Source organism: Sorex araneus, chromosome 1 (assembly GCF_027595985.1).
Source record: "Sorex araneus isolate mSorAra2 chromosome 1, mSorAra2.pri, whole genome shotgun sequence".
In the NCBI taxonomy this organism is placed as follows: domain Eukaryota; kingdom Metazoa; phylum Chordata; class Mammalia; order Eulipotyphla; family Soricidae; genus Sorex; species Sorex araneus.
The window spans coordinates 66,422,618-66,446,912 of NC_073302.1; the positions used below are offsets into that span (position 1 = coordinate 66,422,618).

General features: G+C 38.1%; 1 protein-coding gene across 2 annotated transcripts in view; it reads left to right on the forward strand.

The window, feature by feature from the left end:
- The window catches only part of KIAA2026 (KIAA2026 ortholog), a 95,147-nt gene extending 71,343 nt beyond the window's left edge, over positions 1–23,804 (forward strand). For both annotated transcript variants that reach the window (XM_004600145.3, XM_055130689.1), the window contains 3 exons: positions 5,420–5,535; positions 18,046–18,233; positions 19,497–23,804. In XM_004600145.3, the coding sequence (XP_004600202.2) occupies positions 5,420–5,535; positions 18,046–18,233; positions 19,497–23,140 (3,948 nt within the window). In that variant the 3' untranslated portion in view covers positions 23,141–23,804. The remainder of the gene's footprint in view (positions 1–5,419; positions 5,536–18,045; positions 18,234–19,496) is intronic.
- Positions 23,805–24,295: the final 491 nt, after the last annotated feature.

Below are 24,295 nucleotides of genomic sequence, written 5' to 3' on the forward strand. Positions count from 1 at the left end.
AGTCAGAAAAACTATGTTTTAGGATCATTACTAACAATTTTTTAACTTCTTTTGTGTTTAAAGGGAAATCTTAATTAAATTTACTTTGGGGGCTGATGAGAGTGCAGTGGATAAGGCACCTAGCTGATCTCACTTGGTTGATTAGAATTCCCTGCAACACATATGGTTTCCTGAGCACCGCCAGGTGTGATCTCTGGGTGCAGAGCCAAGAGTAAGCCCCAAGCACAGCTGAATATAGCCTCGAAACAACAAAGAGAAATTTACTTACATAGTTTGAGTTACTATGTCTACTCTGTGCTATGTATGGTAAATGAGCCAGAGAAAGTAAAGGTACTCCCAGTTTTCAAGTTTTGTGGAATTTCTGTGCTCAGATGATGCCAAATGTACCATTACTTAGTTCAGATTTGGCTGTGAATGCTTGAGAACCCACCTTTCTAATACCAGGTATAGATTTTAATCGACTTCTTTGCTGCCACAAATGTACTGAAAGGGATCAAATTCAGATACTCAGCCAATAGTTAATTTCCAGTTAACAATTCTTTCTTCTTTGTAAATGAAAATGTTTACCTATACTGTTAAATTTCTTTCCCTAGTACTGCTTCCTCGGATTGTGACCCATCATCTATGTTTTTCTTCCCTGCAAAGCCAAAGGACATGAAAACTTCCATATTTTCATTGAAGTAGTTATCTTGATGCTAGCTAGTTAAATGCTAATTTAGAATTGTAATGGAATGTTTATGTTGTTTAATGTGGGATGCCTTTAAAATAAAATACAAATGTTTTTAAATCAAAATGAAAATTGGGAGTACATCCAGAGAAAACACTGGCATTAATATAACATATTTCATGTCGCACATTTAACAATTTTAAAAGAGTTTTAAACTTTTTCCACATAAACATCCGTGCATTTCACTGTATTGTCAAGCTGGAACATTTTTAAGAACCTGTATACCAACAAGATTAAAATACTTTTTTAATATATAAATATATGCATTTATATATAGGTTGTGTATATATGTATGTATATTATACACTATTCTATGAATATGACACATGTTCTATTGTGATTGAAAAATAATGCTACATATAATATTACTGGTTTGTTATTTCTTAGATTAAGAAAAATACCATTTAATTATTAAAATAATAATTTTAATTTTTTTGTTTTTATACATATTAGTAGTTCATATGATTTGCAAGCTATCTTTGGATATTGTCAATGGTTTTTATATTTTTCTTGTGTTTTTGTTTTGGACCCACAACCAGCTATGCTCAGGGCTTATTCTTGGCTCTGTGCTCAGGGAGCACTCCTGGTGGGCTCTGGGAACTATATGGGGTGCCAGGGATCAAACTATGTCAAGAACATGCAAGGCAAGTGCCCGTCCACTGTGCTACCTCTCCAGTCTCTGCAGTGATTTTTAAATGAGTCCTTTTGTATAGGAATCTATTGAACAAGAACTAACAAATATATTTTGTCATAGGATTTCATCTCATGTTTCTCTACTCTAACATATTTAAATAAAACATTATTTAAAAGTATTCAAAGCATTCATACTTTTTTTTTTCGATTTTTGCTTTTTGAAAGGTCACACCCAGTGATGCACAGGGGTTACTCCTGGCAGTCCTTGGGGGACTATATGGGATGCTGGGAATTGAATCTGGGTCGGCCGCGTGCAAGGCAAATGCCCTACCCACTGTGCTGTTGCTCCAGCCCCGGCATTCATACTTTTATTGTATATATCATCTTTTTCTACTGTTGTTTTCATTAATTTTTTAAATATTTTGAGCTGGGGTTGGGGGTAGGGTTATGGTCCCAGGCACTGCTCAGGGGGCCCAGGGCTCCTCCCAGAAACTTGGCTAACCTGTCTAAGGTTGTGGTGCTAGTCAGGATCTGTAGTGACTGGGATTCCCCAGGCCACCCCAGCCAGTCTCAGGGGCCTCATTGCCAAACCCAGCAGTGCTTTTGGGGAGCCATATAGTACTGGAGATTAAACTATAAAAAGGAATATGGCTTAACTCTTGTATTATCTCTCTAGCTTCTGTTATTTTCTTTTTAATAAAAAATGGCTATCAAAATAATACTCTCAATTTGAAAACTGTTTTGTATATTTATATATGATCTAAATTTTTTCTGTGTTGTTGATGCATAATTTGTGTAGTGTTAGAAGGAAATACATGATTTATATAAGCAAGTTACTTACTTTCACCCAGTTTAACATTCAGAATATTTAAATTTCTTAAAATGTACAAAGATATGTCCATGGTGATGAAACTTATCAAAGTTTCATCAAAGCTCGAATTTATTTTCTCTCCTTTTTCTTTCCCTTAGGTGTCCAATGTCCTCAGCACCAGTACATTGCCCACTCCCTCTCCTTGTAACACCCCAGCCAGCATTATGCTGGTGTTCTTACACCCATCCTAGATTACTGCAACAGTATGGAGTTGTTCTTTAGTTGTAAGGTAAGTTTCCCTCCCCACTCATTTCACACAGATAGATTCAGCTTTTCATTTTACAGTATTATGTAGTTTTGTAAGTTTGGTTCTTTAAGTTATTAATATATCACATCTAAAAGCTTATGAAATTGCATAATATAATAAAGGGCTTATCTTGTGATCACAGATCAGCTCCTTTTTGTAGTAATCCCTATAAAGTTTATAAAACCTCCACTGTTTGTCATTTGGGGCATTTCACGGAAAGGGAGGTGGCAATCTGCAGCTGCTGTGGACATTGGATGAGAAAATACTGAAAGGTAAGCTTTACATTTTGATCATACTGTAGGCCTTCGGTTCCATGTGTATATTTGAAATCCATACTTCACTTAATATTAAATTTTGTGGTAAACTCATAAATTAAAACATTCTTTAGGGGCTAGAGCAATAGCACAGCGGGTAGGGCATTTGCCTTGCACACGGCTGACCCGGGTTCTATTCCCAGCATCCCATATGGTCCCTGAGCACCGCCAGGGGGTAATTCCTGAGTGCAGAGCCAGGAGTAACCCCTGTACATCGCCAGGTGTGACCCAAAAAAAAAAAGAACATTACTCTTTAAAAGTTACCATCATTAAACATTTCTTAGGAAATAGTTTTCTCTTAAAATAGCAAGGATTGAAATAGTCTTAACTCTCATAAGTATATGCTGATTTATAATGAAAAGTTAGGATTAAATTTTTTTTATGGATCTGACTTAATGTAACAGCATCCTTTCAGTCTCCATTTCTGTGTTTCATCTACTTAGTTCTTAGATCCAATAATAATGTTACTTGTTTTGCATTCCCTATACTATCACTAATTCGTACAGGCATTCATACTGCCCATGTTAACTCTATCTGCCGACTTCCTCCCCCTCCCCTGTCCTTTATGCTTTCCTTAGCTTGCGAAAACTTTACTTCTAATCTCACCATTTCAGTTTTGAGCCAAATAGTAATTGAGAATTAGAGAATAATGTTACTAACATAAATTAGTAAACATTAATAAATAATGTTATTGACATAAATTATTAAATTATATATTAACATATATAGCTGTATGTGCACATAAGTATGTATAATCTACATTTTCCTACTCTTCTACTAAGCAAGTCCCCTTCTGTATATAAAAGCTTGTTCACAGAAATGTGGTTTTTTTGTTTTACAAATCCAAACATACTGTTGATTTTAAAGAACAATATTTTGAGCAGGCAGTAACTATTTTTGGGTCTTTATAATGTGACCAAAATTAACACATTATGTTCTATGTAATAGGAAAATTCATTCATATATCTAGAGTATGTTTTTCTTTTTAGCCTAATCGTGATTTTTTTCTACTCTTGTTAGTATTTTACTGCCTTTATGTTCTACATATTTTCAAATTGGCTTAATTAGCAATTGTTTTTAGAGGAAGTCTGATTTTATATATGTTAAGTGTGCCTGTATGACATGTTATGTCTGTTTTTTGCTATAAAAGGGATTATGTACAATGTATGACTTTTGAATTTTACCTCAATGTTGTTCCTACACAAAGAAACATGGTTATATAGCTGTAAATAAAGATAATGGTAGTGGTAATGATAATATTGATGTATGTTAACACTGGAGAAGGCAGAGCAGGCTACAAATGTAACATATAAAATTGATATTCCTATGGTATTTGGATAATTTTATGGGTGCTAGTGAAGTTTATATTTGCCATAGGTTCTTTATAATATACATCAAATTAAATTTCTAGCATATGTTCTAAGAGATAGTGGTGTAGTAAGAATTTGAACTTCTGGATCAGGAAGATCTGTATTCAGATCATAGGATCTTGAACAAGTCTTTTAGTCTGCTAAGTCAGTGAGACTAAATATTCGAAAACGTTTTCCAAGGGTTTTCAGAGCTGCTTATGTGTCTGTCTGCACTGTCTTGCTGTTGAGAGAGCATGCCCTCCCAGGGTCTTCGCTGTCCTTTCTCTGCATAGGACAGTGCACTTAGCAAGTGGAAGGGCTGTTGGTTATTAATTCTGAGAGTGTAGCATTGTAGCATTAAAAATGATAAATTTTGTTATCATTTTAAAAATAAAATAATTATAAAACTTACAAACTGCATTCACGACCATGGAGGTAACTACAGTAGTTAGGGCACTTGGCTTGCACGCAGTGGAGCTGGGTTCAATCCCAGGCACTCAATATGGTCCCCTGAACACCACCAGGAGTAATTACTGAACCGAACCAGGAGTAACCCCTGAGTATTGCTGGGAGTGGCCTTAAAAGCAAAAAAGAAAGAAAGAAAGAAATTTAATGCTTTTTAATGTGATAATAACCCTGGCTTTTCACCTTTTTTTCTGTACCACTATAGCACTATCCTACATTGTTCATCGATTTGCTGGAGCGGGCACCAGTAACGTCTCCATTGTGAGACTTATTGTTACTGTTTTTGGCATATCGAATACACCACGGGTAGCTTGCCAGGCTCTGCCGTGCGGGTGGGGATACTCTCAGTAGCTTGCTGGCTCTCCGAGAGGGATGGAGGGATCGAACCCAGGTTGGCTGCGTGCAAGGCAAACACCCTACCTGCTATGCTATCACTCCATGTTTATATCTTAATGTGTATTTTGTAAGTGATTTGTTAAAATATTTACAGCTGACCTTTGTTTAAATTTTATGTCTCCTGTTATATTTCTAAAGCATTAGCACTCTTGTATATCTAAGGTACCTTTTTTTTTATTGTAAAAACAAAATTATGTGTCCTAGCTTGATTTTAAATGGGTTTTACATTTCAGCTGTAGAATTGGAAATCTTAAATCCATCAGATAAGATTATCGGGTATTTTCCTTCTTTCTGAACTTTCTGAGAAAAATACACATTTGATAGGTATTGGTATTTTGTTTTCTAACTCAGAAAATAAAGCTTGACACTCACTTTTAGATTAAATCTAAGGGGTTTATTTTAAAATTGTGTTTTTAGGGCAAATGGTATCATCGGAGACAAGCTGTAAAAGAGTTGCACAGTACATTGATTCGTCTCTTAAATGAATTGCTGCCATGGGAACCAAAATTAATGAAAGCTTTTCAAAGAAACAGGTAATTCAGCTACATAATCTGTTTTGCTTATTTTAGGGTACTTAATTTATAAACATGAAAAGATGTCAGAATCATTCCATAGTTTTTCATCAATGTGTAATTTAACTGACAGATTTATTCTAAATCCTGACAAAAGTAGTACTTACTAAACCCTTAAGATACCTTCTAAACCCTGACAAAGGAGTAGTAATTTTAAAAGCCTGTTTAATTCTTTTTCTTTTCTGACTTTTTAATTTCAGTTTTTTTCATTCACTTTGCACAAACAAAACTTACCATCTTAACTAGTTTTAAGTGACGGTTCAGTGATACCAGCTGCATTCAAAATGTTACACTGCAGTTACCTCATTATCTCAGGAACATTTTTCATCTGATAAAGCAAACTATTAAGCTGATTCTATTAAACATTATTTTCCCATTTTCCCGCTGATTCTTAAGAACCCTTGGCATCCACCATCCTTTTTGTCTCATGATTTCAACTCTCTATATCTTTATTGATATATGAAATTGATGGATCAGTGATAATTCTGTAATTCCATATTCTGTATATGAAAGTTACATAGTAGCTTTCACAGTTCCACAGTATACAATTCTGTATTTCTATCAGTAATACACAAGGTTTCCAGTTCTTTCTGTATCTTTACAAACATTTGGTATTTTCATTTCTTTAGCATCCTGATGTGTGAGATGATATATCATTACAGTTTTGATTTACATTTCTCTAATGATTAGTGATATTGGTATCTTCATGTACTTATTTTTAATCATTGGAGAAATTCCATTTCAAAACTTTTGTACATTAAAAATATCAACTTGTGTTTCATTTCATTCTTAGTTAGATATTGGTTTCTGAAGGGTCTTACAAGCATTGCTCAGGGGGCGCCTAAAATTCCCTTCTGGTGATTCTCAGTCAAGTAGGCCAGCAGTTCAATGTGAGTGCCTGAGGATCTGGGTTGCTCAGCTAAGACCACCCTGGCAGTGCTCTAGGATCTCCAGGGTTGCAGTTGGTGATGCTTGGGGGAACTTGTGGTGCCAGGGATTGAACCAGGATTGACTGCGTGCAAGTCATTGCACCTTAACCCCTGACTATATCTCTACAGCCTTTCATTGCAGAGCTTTAAGAGTTCTCCATGTTGTGAACATTAATTTCATACTGGATATGTGGCTTGGAAATACTTTCTTCCATCCTGTGTATACGTTTTTAATCTATGAGTGGTGCCTCTGATTTTTTTTTTATGAAGTTCATTTGTCTTTTTTTTTGTCTATTGCATGTGCCTTTAGTATTATATACAAACATTGTCAAATGTTGTAGAGTTTTTACCTTCTAAGAGTTTCACAGATTTAATTACTACATTTGAGTCTTAGATCCATTTTTATTTAGGTGTTTTAACCATAGATCACCCAAATATTCTTTTTTCTTAATTTTTAAATTTTGTTTTCATAAAGTTGTTCACATCAGTTGATTACATTCAATATTTCAACACCAGTACCACCACCATTACACCTTTCCACCACTATTATTTCAAAGTCTCCCACCTCCACTCAAACCTGCCCCACAGGCAGATGCTAGATAATTTCTTCTGTATTGCTTGTTATGAATAGTATAAGATGTCTGTAAGGGTCTATCTCACAGTGATTCAACAAAGAAGAAAAAAAAATACTATGAAATACCACGTGGCCACTTTTGGGATTCTAAAAATTTAAATAATATTGGGGTCCAGAGCCATCACTGTAGCGAGCTGCTCTGTTCCAACATTAATTTGTGAATGTCTGGGTCATGGCTGTTACTGTGCTTAAATGGCACCTGAAAGCAGTTCGTGGTGTGACAGCCAGGACCCTTGAAGGGCAGGGAAAGGGATGGGATGGCCCAGTTCCAACCCCTTGAGGCCTGGTCCCGCATACCTGGGTTCTCAGCATTCTCTTGCATGGGGGGCTCTCCAGGATGAGCATGTGAAGGTCGGCCATGAGGGTGGCGGCGATTGGTTTCTGGAGGTTTAGGACTGCTGGGGTTCATCTGGTGCAGACAGAGAGGACGCCTGCTCCCATCTGAGGTGCCCTTGGTGAAATCAGCCTGGCACATGGTCTGGAGCCATTCCTGCAGAGCGAGAGCGGCTCCATTTCAGATTCATTTGTAAGTCTCACCCAACTGTTCTTTTGGATCTGGGTATCTAGCAGTTTTTCCAGGAGTACTTGTTGGACATATGTGCCTTTTACTGGTACCCTTTAAATCTTTTTTAATCATATAAGTGAGGATTTATTTCTGGGTTTTCTAGTCTATTTAATTTATATGTATGCATTTTCATTATGCCAGTACCACACTGTTAGATTACTATACTTTTATAGTAAGTTTTGAAATCAGAAAGAAAAACATCTTTGGTTTCTTTTTCAGAATTATTCTTGGGTTTCCTTGATACTCCATGTGAATTTTAGGATGTTTCTATTTGATCAGAGACATTTGGGTGTTTTATTGCAAGACAGGGGAGGGGTGCAAGGTGGAATGTCTTAGAATGTTTTAACACCCATCCCTGCACCAGTATATATTTTCCCCCACAAATGTCCACATCCTTGCTCCCACCAGTATCTCCACCCCAGCCTGTCTCTACAAGTTTTAATACAGATTGCATTGAATTGTAAATCATATAGCATTGATATCTTAAAATTATCAGCTCTTCCCAGTCTATGAGAGTTTTTATTCTTTCATGTCTTTTAAAACTTTTTTCTCTAATGTTTTATAGTTGACTTAATGATGCTCATGTTCTTGGATAATTCCCAATTTACTCTTTTTAATGCTCCTATATGGTATTGGTTTATTAATTTCCTTTTAGATCATTAACATGTATAGATGTAACTGATTTTTATGTGTTAACTTTGTATCCTTAGTCTTTTTACATTCTTCTCAATGTAAGATATGTTTATCTGTGTATAAGATATGTATATGTGGATGGGGGCTAGAGAAATGACTGGTACTTTGCCTTTTTCTTTCATAGTTGTTCTGACTAGAACTTTTAGTACTATAGTGAATAAAAGTAACAAGAGTGAGTATGTTTGACTTGTTTCTGATCTTAAAAGGAAAACTATCCCCATTGGGATAAAGTTCTGTGAGCTGTTCATGTATGGCTTTTCTTTCTTTTTTTTTTAAAAAATAATGTAGGAATACTGCTATTTGTTCAGCCATTGATTAAGCTGATTGAACTGGACATGACCTTTACATTACCTTTTTTTTCAATTGTATCACCATGAGATAGAGTTACAAAGCTTTCATGTTTGAGATTCAGCCATAAAATAATGAACACCCATCCCTCCACCAGTGTACATCTCCACCACTCCCATATCAGTCCTCACCCTGCCTCTATGGCAGACAATTTCGCCAGTACTCTCTCTCTAATTTCGGGCATTATATTTTGCTCGAAATTTCCCATTACCATTCAAGCCTACCTGCCAGGGGCAGACACTAGGTAATTTGTTTTCCGTTACTTATTTTGAATATCACGAGAGCTAGCATGGCCGTGATTATAATTGTAAATTTCTAGATTGTAAATGGTTGGATTCCAGAGACATCTCTGTATGGCACTAATCCATTTGGGATTCAATTGGGAGTCTCTGGGCCAGGGTTGTTGGTGTGCTAAGTTGGCACCTGGAGGCAAATTGTGGGCATGACAGCCAGTCTGCTAGGCAGGCAGGGACTCAGAGAGGGACACCCCAGGTCCTCTGCTGTCATGCGGCCTGGAGATTTTAGTCCTAGAACCCGCATACCTGGGCCTTGCTTGTGGAAGCTCTTGGTCGCCGGGATTCCATCTGGAGTTAGGTGGGGAGACTGCACCTGCTCCATCTGGGGTGCCCTGGTGAAACTGGCCCAGTATGGGGCTCAGAAGACAGCACTCCGGCGCTGTGCCGTCTTCCAAGATTTGCTGCTGTGTCTCTGGGTCAGGGCTGTTGGTGTGCTGAGATCCACATTACAAAATTTTCAGCAGACTATATTTTGGTGAGGTCCATCCTGAGACAGAGTCAGGCTGGGGGTGTGGCAGTGATTTGGGGTTGTGGAAGCAAGTGCCTACTGGGGGTTCTGCTTGGTCGGGCACAGGCCAACCCACCCTCCTCTGATTTACCCGTCTATTCAGCCATGTGAGGGTCCTCAATTAATTGTAGCTTTTTATCTCTTTTCGAGGTTTATCTATGGGTCTCTGAAATAAGGCCAATAAATGAGCTTGTATAACTGAGCCAGAGGTGGTTTGTGGGTGTGGCTCCCATATACCTAACTTTCGCTGTTTAATTTCTTGGTACACTTAGTCCCAAGTTGTTGGGGCCTGGCCATAGGCACAGTAGCAATTTGGGGGTTTCAGGAAGTTTGAAGTCACCATCAGCACCATCAGGCTGCTGATGCGCTTGCCCCGCAGGTACAGGTTGACCTGCTGGCAGCACTCTACCCCCTTTGTATGACTTTTCTTATTTGATGTAGTTTTCTTCTATCTGTAGTTCTTTTTATTATGTAAGGTTGGTGCATTTTGTCAAATTTTTTTTGCAGCTATTGAGATTATCACTGTTCTTTCCTTCATTCTGATAATGTCATTCATTATATTAATAAGTTTGATGTTTTTATGTTCAACTATTTTTTGCGTTCCAGAAATTCCATTTAGTTGCGGTACATAATTCTTTTAATATGTTGCTGAATTTGACATGCTTCTAATTTAAGGATATTTGCATTAGTGTTTGATGTTTTTCAGGTTTCTTGTAGTACCATCAAGATAATGCTAGCCTGCCTCAAAAAATGAGTTTCTCTTTAATTTCTTTTTAAAAAGTTTGAGAATGTTTGGCAGAATTTACTAGTCCAGGAATTTCCTTTGTGAGATTATTTATTTGTTCATGGTTTTGGCCCATACCAGCAGTGGTTGCATGCTGCCTCTTGGCTTGGTGTTTAAGAGTGGCTCTCTGCAATGCTCAAGGTACCATACAGTAAAAGGAACCAAACCCAGGGCCTCACACATGCAAGTCAAGTGCTCTGCTACTGAGCCACATCTTGGTGCCTGTTTAAAGGTTTGATCTTGGCTATGATTTTTAATTGCTTGAGTTTTCTTGTTATGGGTATATTTAGATTTGGTATTCATAGTTTAGTCTTTTTTTTGGGGGGGGGAGGGTCACACCTAGCGATGCACAAGGGGTCACTTCCTGGCTCATGCACTCATAAATTACCCCTGGTGGTGCTCAGGGGACCATATGGGATGCTGGGAATCAAACCTAGGTCGGCCGCGTGCAAGGCAAGAGCCCTACCCGTTGTGCTGTCGCTCCAGCCCCTCATAGTTTAGTCTTGCTGGGTTTTTGATTGTAGTAATGTCTCCATTTCACCTATATTACTCCATTTCACCTATATTACTCATTTTGTTGGCCTATGGTTACTGAAGAAATAATGAGATTATATTGCTTTTTCTTAATAATTTTGAGGGTTTTCTTTGATTAAAAAAGTCTGCTTGGGAACAAAAGATAGATCTTAGAGTAGTAAATACAGGATTTCATAGGAAATCATAATGTAGATAATTATTAACCTTACTTTATTACATAAATTATCCACTCTTATTCACAAATAGAACTTAAGCAGTATCAAAGTTTTAATTTTATCTCCTGTTTAGATAATTTATAATTTTCTTTTTGGATATTTCTTGTCACATTAGTAAGATTGAATGGGGTTATGGTAAGCAAAATTGAATTACTTTGCTGGTAACATATTCTTTGTGCCAAACCAGATTGTACAAGATTGTAAAAACTCTTTATTTCCTTTAGTGGGAAGGGAATACTCTGCTGTGTTCAGGGCCAAGTCCAGATTTGTTGCTCAGAGGTTGTTCTCAGTCATGCTCAGGGGTTTATGCAGTGCTGGGGTTCATGGTTTTGGCCCATACCAGGGCCTCCCACATACGAAGCATGGGCTCAGCCGTATCTCTGGCCCTTTTCTATCTTTCTGGGGGCCTCCTGAATTTGTTCCTGATTTTGTGCTCAGGGATCACTCCTGGTGGGCTTGGGGGACCATATGTGGTGCATGGGATTGAATCCAGCTTGGCTACATGCAAGGCAAATGTCCTAGCCACTGTATTACCACACTGTCCCTCTTAACATCATTTTTCACCTTTCTTTTTTTTTTTTTGCTTTTTCCACACAGATCGTGTTGAGTAAATTTTGTAACAGGAATATGCTCATAGGGTTTATGAAACCTTTAATCTTGACTCTTAACACCAAGATGTCTATTACAGTTTTCTGAGAATGTTTGCTAGGAGTAGTGTATTCCTAGAATACCTACAAGGATGGCATTTACTCTCTTTTTAACTAATAATCACCAAAATAACGATGAATTGCAAATACTCTTAGAATTCTGAAAAAAAAAAGTGTAAGATTTTATGCTATCATTATCCATCTTTCTAAATATAGGAATGGTTTTAACTCTTCATGAAGTATATGGAAACACTTGGAAAATGAAGGTGCATAATTTAAATGATAAAACAGTCAAATGATTTCTCCTTTTAGAAACATATAATATTGGGGAAAATTTGGTTATGCCATTTTAGAATTAGACTATGATTTCTTTGTTCCCACTAGAATAAAAATATTTATATTCTTTTTAAAAATTTCCTGTTTAGGTTAAAGTGGTTAGAATTGGATAGAGTACCACTGATGACTTGATCAACAGGGATAGGAATCAAAGTAGAATTAACAGAAGTTTGAAATACATTATATTTATAAATATTTATTATGTATGGGATTAGGGTAACTTGAAAATAGGAGCAATATTGGCCTCACGTTCCGGGGAAAGGTCAACTCAGAGAAGCGATCACCAACTACATTGTAGTTGAAGGCCATGTAGGGGAAGGGAGTTGCGGGCTGAATGAGGGCTAGAGACTGAGCACAGCGGCCACTCAACACCTTTATTGCAAACCACAACAGCTAATTAGAGAGAGAGAACAGAAGGGAATGCCTTGCCACAGTGGCAGGGTGGGGTGGGGGGGAGATGGGATTGGGGAGGGTGGGAGGGACACTGGGTTTACGGGTGGTGGAGAATGGGCACTGGTGAAGGGATGGGTTCCCAAACTTTGTATGAGGGAAGTATAAGCACAAAAGTGTATAAATCTGTAACTGTACCCTCACGGTGATTCTCTAATTAAAAATAAATTTAAAAAAAATAAATAAATAAAAAAATAATAATAATAAAATGCAACAGATTTTTCTGTATTAAAAAAAAAAAAAAGAAAAAAAAAAGAAAATAGGAGCAATAGCCCAGCGGGTAGGGCATTTGCCTTGCACACGGCCGACCTGGGTTCAATTCCTCCGCCCCTCTGGGAGAGCCCAGCAAGCTACCGAGAGTATCTCGCCCACACAGCAGAGCCTGGCAAAGTACCTGTGGCATACTCAATATGCCAAAAACAGTAATAACAAGTCTCACAATGGAGACATTATTGGTGCCCGCTCCAGCAAATCGATGAGCAACGGGATGTCAGTGACAGTGACCCTTATAGTCCTGTTTATTAAATGTCAAATCATTAATAATGAACTTTCTGATTTTAATAATTTGTGCTTTTCCTTTTTCATATTCTTTTTAGCTAAAAGTTTAATTTCATTGATCCATTCAAAGAATGAACTTTTGGTTCTAGTGATTTTTTTCTGTTGTTTTCTGTTATCTTTTTAATTTATATCTAATCTTTTGAATTTTTTTGCTTATTGGTTTTGGGGCCACACTCCTGACTTTACACTCGTGGACCATATAGGATGCCAGGGATTAAACCTGGGTCTGCTGCATGCAAGGCAACTGCCCTATCCACTGTACAACTGCTTGAGTCGCCTGATCTCTTCTTTTTTTTTAATGGCTAACGGTTTAACTAAGCAAGCTGTAAACTACAGTTGAATCATCATCATCATCCCGTTGATCGTCGATTTTCTCGAGCAGGCTCAGTAACATCTCCATTTGTCCTAGCCCTGAGATTTTAGAAGCCTCCCTTTACTCGCCTTCCCAACGGTGCTGCATTGGAGGCTCTTTCAGGGTCAGGAGAATGAGACCCATCATTGCTACTGGTTTGGGCATATGAATTCGCCACAGGGGGCTTGCCAGGCTCTCCTGTATGGGTAGGAAATTCTCAGTAGCTTGCCAGGTTCTCCAAAGAGGAGAACTAGGCTGTAAGATTATCTTCCGGGAGCTTGGTTTCATAGTCTCTGGATGTTGGCCATTGATGGGATTACATGGCGCTGGGGGAAGTTTCTGGGTGTGACTGCCTAGCTACTGGAAAATGGGGGATCTGGGTGGAAGAGGCCCAGTCCTGATCCAAGCAGGCTTGGAGGTCTCAGCCTTGGGTCCCGAACACCTGGATTCCTCTGCCAGTTCCTTCATGTGTGAGGCTCGTCTGAATGTGTGGAGAGGGGCCTTGAGCATGGCTGTGACTGGGTTCCAGAGGTCTTTGGCTGCCAGGGCTCTTCTCAGGGCAGGGAGGGAAATTCAACCTACCCCCTCCAAGGGGCCCTGGTGAAGACAGTCAGGTGGGGGGGCAAGAGACTCTGCCACAATTTGATACAATTATAAATGAATTAAATTTTTATAGCTACAAAATTATTCAACAGATCTTTCATATAGATGTAATGGGTCAGCTGGCTCCAATTCTAGAAAGTTCTTGACACTTATTTTTTAAATTTTTTATTAGTAAGTCACCATGAGGTACAGTTACAGACTTACAAACTTTTGAGCTTGCATTTCAGTCATACAAGGGTCGAGTGCCCATTCCTCTACCAGTGCCCATTATCCCTCGCCCCACCCCCACCCCATTCCCCCCACCCCACCCCACCTCTATGGCAGGGCATTCCCTTTTGCTCTCTCTCTCTCCTTTTGGGTATTGTGTTTTGCAATTGAGGTATTAAGTGACCATCATGTTCAGTCTATAATCCACTTCCAGCCCGCATCTCCCAGCTCGAGTGGACCCTCCAGTACCCTTTACTTGGTGGTCCCTTCTCTGTCTGAGCTGCTTTTTCCCTCAGCATGTGATACAGGCTTCTAAGCTGTGGAGTAATCCTCCTGGTACTTATCTCTACTCTTCTTGGGTGTTAGTCTACCATTCTGTTACTTTGTATTCCACAAATGAGTGCAATCTTTCTATGTCTGTCTCTCTCTTTCTGACTTACTTCACTTAACATGATACTCTTTCCATGTTGATCCACCTATATGCAGATTTCATGACTTAATCTTTTCTAATAGCTGCATAGTATTCCATTGTGTAGATGTGCCAAAGTTTCTTCTTTTATCCCCCTTTCTTCTGCTAGTTTGGGAATTTATTGTTATTTTTCTTGTTCTTTGTAAAGTTAGACTGCTACTTTGAGATCTTCTCATTGGGGAAGAGACACCACATAATGTCTCTGTACTCAAGAAGAGCCTAGGGAAACATGCAATTGCAGGAATAGAACCTGGACCCTACTTGCTTGTGAAGCATGAACTCAGCCGGTTGAGCTTTTTCCAGCCCTCTTTCTAATTTCTTTCTCTTTTCTCTTTTTTTTTTGCTTTTTGGGTCACACCCAGCAATGCTCAGGGGTTACTCCTGGCTTTGCACTTGGAATTACTCCTGGCGGTCCTCGGGGGACCGTATGTTATGCTGGGAATCGAACCCGGTCGACCGCGTGCAAGGCAAACGCCCTACCCACTGTGCTATTGCTCCAGCCCCATTTCTTTCTTTTTTTTAATTGGATCACCGTGAGATACAGTTACAAAACTTTCCTGTTTGAGTTTCAGTCATACAATGATTGGATACCGCCCCTCCACTAGTACATATCTTCTACCACCAATGTCCCTAGTATTCCTCCCCCACACCCAACCCCCGCCTCTATGGCAGACAATCTCCCCCATACTCTCTTTTATATTGCTTGTTACCTCACGGCAAGCTCACCGACCCATCCCCTATCCATTGAGGCCTGGAGTTTGCCATCACTGAACCACCCGCGTACCTGCATTTCTCATTGGGTTCTGGAAGTTGCAGCCACCAGGGTTTTTAGAGGCAGGTACAACGCCTGCCCCCGTCTGAGGCACCCACGTGTAGTCGGCCTGGCTAAGGTCCAGAGGCATCTCTGCAATGAGCTGCTCAGTTCAGAGGTTCTTTTGTGTGTCCTCTAATTTCTTTATGTAAGCTTTTAAAATTATATATTACCCCTTAAACACATTTTTTGTTGTGCCCCATAACTCGGCATGTTGTGTTTTCATTTCCATTTATATATAAATATTTCCCAACTTTGATTTCTTGATTTGTCTTTTGGTTGTTGAAGAATGTATTTTTTATTTTCCACACTTTGCAGATTTTCTAATTTTCTTATTGTTAACTTTATCCTTGATTACATTCTAATGGAAGAAACAGGCAGATTCATATCAATGATAAGTGCTGGGAAGAAAAATAAAACAGGGTAAGGAGAATAGGAAATACTCTCATTTGTATGGGATGATTGCTGTATTAGGGTGTCAGGTAAAGCTTGTTGATATGTTGATGTTTAAACAAAGATCTGGAGGAAATGAAGGAGGGGACCATGACATCTGGGAGAAAAGGAGGTGTAAAAACCTGAACATTGGAAATGTGTTTGGTGTTAAGAGGAAGTGTAGAAAGTCAAGTGTAACCAGAACTCAATTAACTGAGTTAAGAATCAGGAGTAAGGAACCAGAGAAAGAGTATAGCAGGTCAGACCTGCACATAGTCAACCTGGATTTGATCCTTGGTACCACCTACGGTCTTTGGAGCACAGAGCTAGAAGTAAGCCCTGAACACAACCGAGCATGGCACAAGAACAAAACAAAAGAGAGTCAGGAGAAGTATAAGGAAGAAAGGTAGCCAGATCTTGTAGGTATATAGTTTTGATGCTTGAAAGGTTTTAAGTGGAGGAGGGACATAATTGAGTTATATTTTAAAATATTCGCTCTCTATGCTGTTTTGATATTATTGTACTAGGTACAAAGAAGAAAACAAGGAAGTGAGTTATAGTCTAGCAGTAATCCAAATAAAAAATAATAATAGTGGCCTAGATGAGATAGTAATGCAAATGACAAGGGGATAATGGATTCTGGCTATATCTGGAAAATAGGATTGGTCGAATTTGCCTAATGATTAAATGTGGAGGTTCAGAGGAAAATAGTGAAACTATGCCCATTGTTTTGGGCCAAAATCATTAGAATATGGAATTAACTTTGGCTAATATTTAGGGAAAGTTGATGTGGTAGCAGCATAGAGGAGGGGATATATAAAGGTTTGAAGTCAGTATGTTAAATTTGATATGTCTTTTAGACTTCTAATTGGAGGTATTAGTAGGCAATTTAGTGTGTTAGTTCCTTTTCAAAAGAAGAAGCCACACTAGAGGTATAAAATGTGGAAGTTGTCAGGACATAACATATATTTAAGCCTAGTATATGAGTACGGACAGAAAAAATACTGAATTCTGGGGCACAACATTTAAAGGTGGTGGAAATGAGTAGAAATTATCAAAATAGGGGCTGGAGCGATAGCACAGCAGGTAGGGTGTTTGCCTTGCACGCAGCCGACCCGAGTTCGATTCCCAGCATCCCATATGGTCCCCCGAGCACCGCCAGGAGTAATTCCTGAGTGTAGAGCCAGGAGTAACCCCTGTGCATAGCCAGGTGTGACCCAAAAAGCAAAAAAAAAAAAAAAGAAAGAAAGAAAAAAGAAATTATCAAAATAGAAGTGTTATTTTTAGAGGATACAAAGAAAAAGGGTGACCTCATAAAAACCAGGTGAAGGATTTTGCTCTTTGTTGCAGGAAAATTGGAAGCATCGTAAAAGAATTTACACATTTCACATCACTCTTGCAACTTATGACCTTAATTTGCACCTACATCTTCATTTTCCGTGTAAACTGTTCTACTTGTGCAAAAAGAAGGGATGTTTGATGATGTTCTTGAACCAGACTTCTGCGTGCAAAACATAAACTCAGCTTGTGAAACTATCTTTCTGTCCCTTTTACTGCTTTTAAAACTATATTATCTAGTATTTTCACTGTCTCAAATCTATTTCTGTCAGTGCAGCTAAATTGAGAAATTTATTTTTCTCTCTTTTAATGGGTCTAATATTAGTCTTCTGAAGGACAGTTGGGAGACATGTTCAGACACTGCATTCTGAAATTGCCCTTTTAATCTTGTAAGGATTCTTTTTTGTTGGAGGTAGGAGGTTCCATAGCCACCAGTTCACAGAGCTTGCTCCTGGCTCTGTGTTCGGAAATTATTCTTGACAGAGCCAGGAATCACACCTGGGTTAGCCGCTTGTAAGGCAAGTGCCTACCCACTGAACTATCTTTCCGGCCCTGATTATGCCTACATCCTGGGTTTTATCTGCTTGATTAATAATTATTTGCAAGGCTGACATTACCATATTAGACACATTTAAGATTAAAACATTTTAATAAATTTAAATATTTTGATCATTGAAAATATTTTGATAATTTGATATTTAGTTTAACTTCTAAGAATTTAATACATATGTATAACTTTTTATGTTGGGCATTTTATTCCAGGAGTCGGCTAAAGAAAGATTATGATGATTTCAGAAGACAACCTGATCATGATAAATTTACTAGAGAACTGTGGACTACTGAAGAAAGTGAAGGGGATCTTGGAAAAGAATCTCCTAAAGTAGAAATCAGTAAGTCTGTTGATTCAGCGGAACTTCTAGATATCCTGGAGAAGGATCACTTTGACTCAGGTAAGCATTAAAATTCTCTTTAAATCACCACTAAGTTTATAAGAGAAGTGTAAGTATCTTTAGTGAAAATAAGGAATGATCTGATTAATGAATCATGTTGATTGGGAAAATTGGTATATTTTGAAAGTATAATCTGTATAAAGAAAATAAAGAAGGTCTGTGTATCGTTACTGTGTTTCCAAGAGTTGAGAAAGTATGTGTTCTCACACACAGTTCCTGGCTTTGTGCTCAGGCGTGACCCCTGGTGGCACTTGGGGACCAGAAGTAGTGACAGGGATTTGAACCAGAGTCGACTTTGTGCTCAGACAACTGTATTATGCTTTTGATCAGCCAGTATTTGACTTCAGACCATTGGCATTTCATTTTTTATTACAGACCTTACATTCTTTTTCTCCAATTCCTTTGAAATAGGTTAATCCTCTTTTTCTATTCTTACTATTTTTGAAGCACTGCTTCTGAGATTTGATTTAAATAAACTTTGGAAATCTTTAATGATGTGAAAAATGTTTTAAATAAGGAATGACCAAGATGAATAGCCTTATGAAGCCAGTATAGACACTTCACTCTAATAAGGAGTCTTGATTAGAGTGTTTGTAATTCATTTCAGTTCATCAGATTATATTTGTAAATATAGTTAAATAATTAAAGGGTAGTATGGGTGTTTATGACTAGAAATTTAACTAACCTGTATATAACTTTTTATGTTGGGCATCTCTTGTTAGAACACGAGATGTTGTTTCTATATCTTTGATAAATAATATTTTAAAAATTTTTTCTATAAGGACAATTCAATACCAGGAGAAAAATGAACAGTATTCTTCCTTTATGGTGTTTAAAATAAATTGGAATAGAGGGATGTTTTTCTTTTAATATTTTCCTATCTAAAGGAAGAGATCCACGTCAGATTACAAATCTAAATTATGGCCTCTGATTGCTGTCTTGAATATGTTTTTTAACAGATACAAAATTTCCTTTTGCATTTGGTATTGGTAGCAGAATTAGCTGAATTTGACCAAAAAATAATTTACTTTGTTAATAATAGGTTGTTCTTGAAATAAATTATGATAAAAATATTGCCGTATCAAAGATCACTTTACCTTAATAGCTATTAGTGATACTAAGATTTTTGAAGTGCAGCCCTATAGATTTCTTAATAAGTTGCCAATTCAATGGTTAACTGACTTTATTTTATAATTTGTCTTATTGCTATGCTTTGGCTGCTTTTTTCTGATAAACCAAAATGCTTGTTTTTATAATTTTCAGATGATATGAAATTGTCAGACGTAGATTTTCCTGTGGTCAGAAGCAAGTTGTTAAAAAAGGAATTGCCTTCTAAAGATGTATCAAAGACACTGCCTAAAACACTTAAAAGACAGTCAAAACAAACTCTTCATCTGGATGATAGCACAAAAGAGCTTTCACCAAGGAAGAAAGCAAAGTTAAGCACAAATGAAACAACAGTTGAGAGTGTAGAAGGTGACATGCAGATTGACTGTTTGAATGAATCAAAGTGTACAGAGCCACTGTCTCCAGAATCCTTTGCCTCACCAGATTCAACACCAGTGTCTACTCTTCAGAAAGGGACCAAACCTATTCAGGCCTTGCTTGCAAAGAACACTGGGAACAAAGTGACCTTAACAAATCAACTGCCCCCTTCCACAGGTAGAAATGCTCCTGCTGTGGAAAAGCCAGTTACATCTCCTCTGGAAACAAGCCCTACCAAGCCAGCATTGACCTGCCATGCCAGTACAAAAGGTCCTTTACAGATGGTCTACAAAACTCCCTGTGGCCAATGGTTGCCCATAGATCTTCATAATAGCTCTGTAAAGATTCAGATGCAACCTGTGTTGGATCCTAAAACAGGAGAAAAAGTGATGCAGCAGGTTCTTATTCTGCCTAAGAATTTTGTGATTCAGCACAAAGAAGGGAAAGCAGCTACAAAAGAAATACCATTAATTCAACAAAAAGGTTCAGACCAACATTGCTCATCTTTTCCACAAACAGCAAATGCAAATTCTTCTTCATCATCAGTTCTTGTGAATTCAGCAGGAACTGTTTCTACTCCACTACCTAATACAGTTTTAAATAAGACAGTTACATCTTTGTCAAATGTGAGTAGTGCTAGACCACAGCCTTTGTCCCCTGTAACCTCTGTAAGTAATTTATTAACGCCACTAGTTAAGACTAGCCAGAGTGAGGCAGGAAAAGTCAAGAATGCAGTTTCAGCAGCCACATTCCCCCAGCCCATTGCCTCACCCACCATTTCCTCAACAGTTCACCCTTTGTTATCAACAAGGACACTAAGTGGATCTACAAATACTGCTAGTTCCCTCAACTCTTTTCCACAACAAACTGCTGATTCTTCTGAAGCAAAGCAAGAACTGAAAACTGTGTGCATAAGAGATTCACAGTCAATTCTTGTTAGAACACGAGGTGGGAACACTGGAGTTGTAAAAGTACAGACCAATCCAGATCAAAGTTCACCCAGCAATTTATCTTCAGGTTCAGTTTTCACTTTTGCTCCTCAGCTTCAGGCATTTTTAGTGCCAAAACCAACAACAACATCATCCTCTTCCTTCTCACCAATTGCAGGAACAGCTACAACATCTAGTCTCTCATCTTTTTGCCAAATATCATCTTCTGCTTCAAATCCAGCCAGCTTTAATCCACCTGTGGGGACTAGTATTAATCTTCCATTAGGCCATCCTTCCTGTGGTAGTAATCTAAGTCACATGATAGATAAAAATTCACATGTGCCCTCTTCTCCTTTGAAATCCTCTGTTTCTTCTAATACTCTACTACCAACCACAGCAAATAGTTCAGTAAGTGTAATTAACCTGACAACAGGAAGTTTTGGACAAACAAATGCAAATGTCATTCACACTAAACAGCCACAAGTAGATCACATCACAAAAAATAATCCTGTAACAAGATCAGAAGCAACAGCAGTAACAAATGGAAATGTGATCAATGGAACTCCAGTTCAGAAACTTATGTTAGTGTCAACTCCATCTGTTCTTTCTTCTGGCAGTGGAACTGCAATTAATGTGACCCCTGCACCAACATCTGCAGGTGTTTCTGCCCAGAAATTAGTTTTTTTTAATGCCCCAATTCCCAGTGGTACTTCAACCCCTACTGTTGTGACAGAATCATTAATAAAAACTCTTCCTTCTCCCTTATCTAAAACGTATGTGAAGACTCCAGAGCAACCCCAGATCGTACTAATTCCATCTACAGTGGGAACACCAATAAAAATAAATCCATCCCCAACTGTGTCTCAAATCAAAGATGTGAAAATTGGACTAAACATAGGTCAAGCAATTATTAATTCTTCAGGCACTATGCCATCTATCCCACCAATTAACATCCTGCAAAATGTAACCCAAAAAGGAGAAGAAAAAAGTAACAAGGGCTATGTGTTGCCGTTGTCAACAAGTAGTAATTCAATTCCAGTAAACTCAAATTTTGTGAGTCAAAATATTACTCCAGCTAACGAATCAGTGGTTTCTGCAGCAAGAGCAGTAAATGTGCTTTCAGTAACAGCAGCAAATGTATCTTTGGCTTCTCTTTCAGTGACCTCAACTTCTGCTTCAGTTGGGGCAGGACCTCCTGTTTTAGTCAGTGGAAATGATACCTCTTCAAGAATTATGCCTATTTTGTCAAATAGAATTTGCACATCAAATCTTGGAAACACTGTGGCTATCTCAACTGTGAAAACAGGACATCTTGCATCGTCTGTTCTGATTTCAACTACACAACCCACAGTGTCTCCAAAGTGTTTAACATCAGCTTTACAAATCCCTGTTACTGTTGCCTTGCCCACACCTGTGACTGTAGCCCCCAAAGTAATCAATACTGTTCCACATACAGTGACAGCGCCAGTGCCGGGAGCCACACGTTCTGTATCTCTTTCTAAAAGACAATCTAGGACTTGTGTCCAGTTTCAGTCACCAGGGATTTCAACTACAGTGCCAACAAATATAAACACAAATAAACCTCAGACTGAATTGCCATCCCTTTCACTAAGTCCAGGTAACATAATTAATATTTCTAATTTTGCTTCTCTGCCAAACCAGCAAATGTCTCCTGCTTTAGCAAAACCAACATCCAGTTACAATCCTACCCCAGGTGGTTCTGCCATTCACAGTGCTACAGCAGCATCAAATGTAACTAATGTGGTAGGGGGTCAGTTTAGTGAACCTTACATTCAGCAAAAAATAGTTATCAACACTAATACACCTTTGGCACCTGGTACCCAGATCATGATTAATGGAACCCGGTTTATTGTTCCCCCACAAGGCCTTGGGGCTGGCAGTCATGTTCTCCTTATATCTACTAATCCGAAATATGGACCTCCCTTAATTCTTAACAGTGCCCAAGGCATCCAGGCTATACCTGTAGATAATCCTACCCAGAAGGTAACACTACCATCAAATAATTCCATAAGTGGGCAGCCTATAAAACATTCTCTAAAAAACTCTACAAAAATTGTAAACTCTCTTGGAAATGCAAGTTCTTTACCCACAGTACCTACAACACCACAAATCATAAACACAACTGCTAAAATTTCTATTCCGCCTCCTGCACCAGTGGTATCGATGACTTCAGTAATTAAGTCTCCTCCTGCAACTCTTTTGTCTAAGTCATCTTTGGTTTCTGCCATCTGCTCTAATAATCCACCACTGCCAAGTAGCACTTCAGTGTTTCATTTGGACACATCTGTCAAAAAGTTGTTGGTGAGCCCAGAAGGCGCCATTTTAAATACCATAAATACCCCAGCATCTAAGGTTTCTTCACTATCTTCATCTCTCTCTCAGATTGTTGTATCTGCCAGTCGAAATTCTGCCTCGGTCTTTCCTGCTTTTCAGTCACCTGGCTTAGAGAAGCCTGACACAGCTGCATCTTGAATTTAGACAGAGCGAGCCAGTTTTTAAATAATGGGGCATTGTTTTGACTCCCATAAAAGTTTTAACTGTTTATTATACTGTTGAAAGCATACTATACATAGTTGTGTGTGTGTGTATGTGTGTGTGTGTGTGTGTGTGTTTTAATGTATCTTTTTCATTAGCTTGCAATAAAGGCTTTGTTTAGGGGGAGAGAAAAATTCGTTCCATTTCACTCCTTAGTATGCGTATATTTTCAAAGGTTGTTCATTTAAATAGATGGTCAGGATTTAACCTGTCTGTATAACATAAATTGAACAAAGTCAAGTTTGACTAGATTGGAGTAAGCTAGCCTCTCGCACTCTTGCATTGATGTTTCCTCTTGAATTTGGACTATTGCAATGTATCTATGATATGGTATTCTGTGTCATTAGTGAAATCTTATTTTTGTTTCTGTAAAAATATATATATATTTATGCATTATGAAAATGCAATCCATCGTGTAAAATTGTACATATTCCTAAATCCCTAACAACCTGTACTAAACTGTATGTACAAAGAACTATGCTGTCTTATTTATGTTTTGTTTACATAATGTATAGTTTTTTAAGTATTTTAGTAATTTTGGACCAGTGAACTGTTAGCAACAGTGCAGAAGAATCTGCATGTAATAAACTGAGTTGCTGTATTTCTTTGTTTTGAATACCATTTTTAAAGCGTGTTTTTATTCCGTTGAAGACTATATGGCATAAAATGAAAAGCCCTTTTCCAAAAAAACTAAGGCTGGGAAATTTGAATTTGTAGCTAGTCTTTGTGAGAGACTTAACAGTTTACAAATTTTTCTTGTATATATCTCGTTCAACTTTTAGAGTACTCAGGATGGTAAGTGGTGTGTCCGTGGTTACCCAGCTGGTGAGTGGCAGAGACAGAGGTTGAAGTGGATATTTTAAATTCTTTTTCAGTGATTCTCGGGAAATTCTATTATATTTCATTCTAGACGGCATTAAGTTTTTCTCCTAATATACCACCAAATTCTAATTTGCCCGAAATAACTGATCTTCTTTCAGGCCAGTATATTTGGTCTCTGTGTACACCACAAATACGCTTTTTCAAAGCTTTTATTTTAAAAAATTTTGAATTTATGGAAAGTTGCAGTGGGGAACCACTTTTACCTGGTTT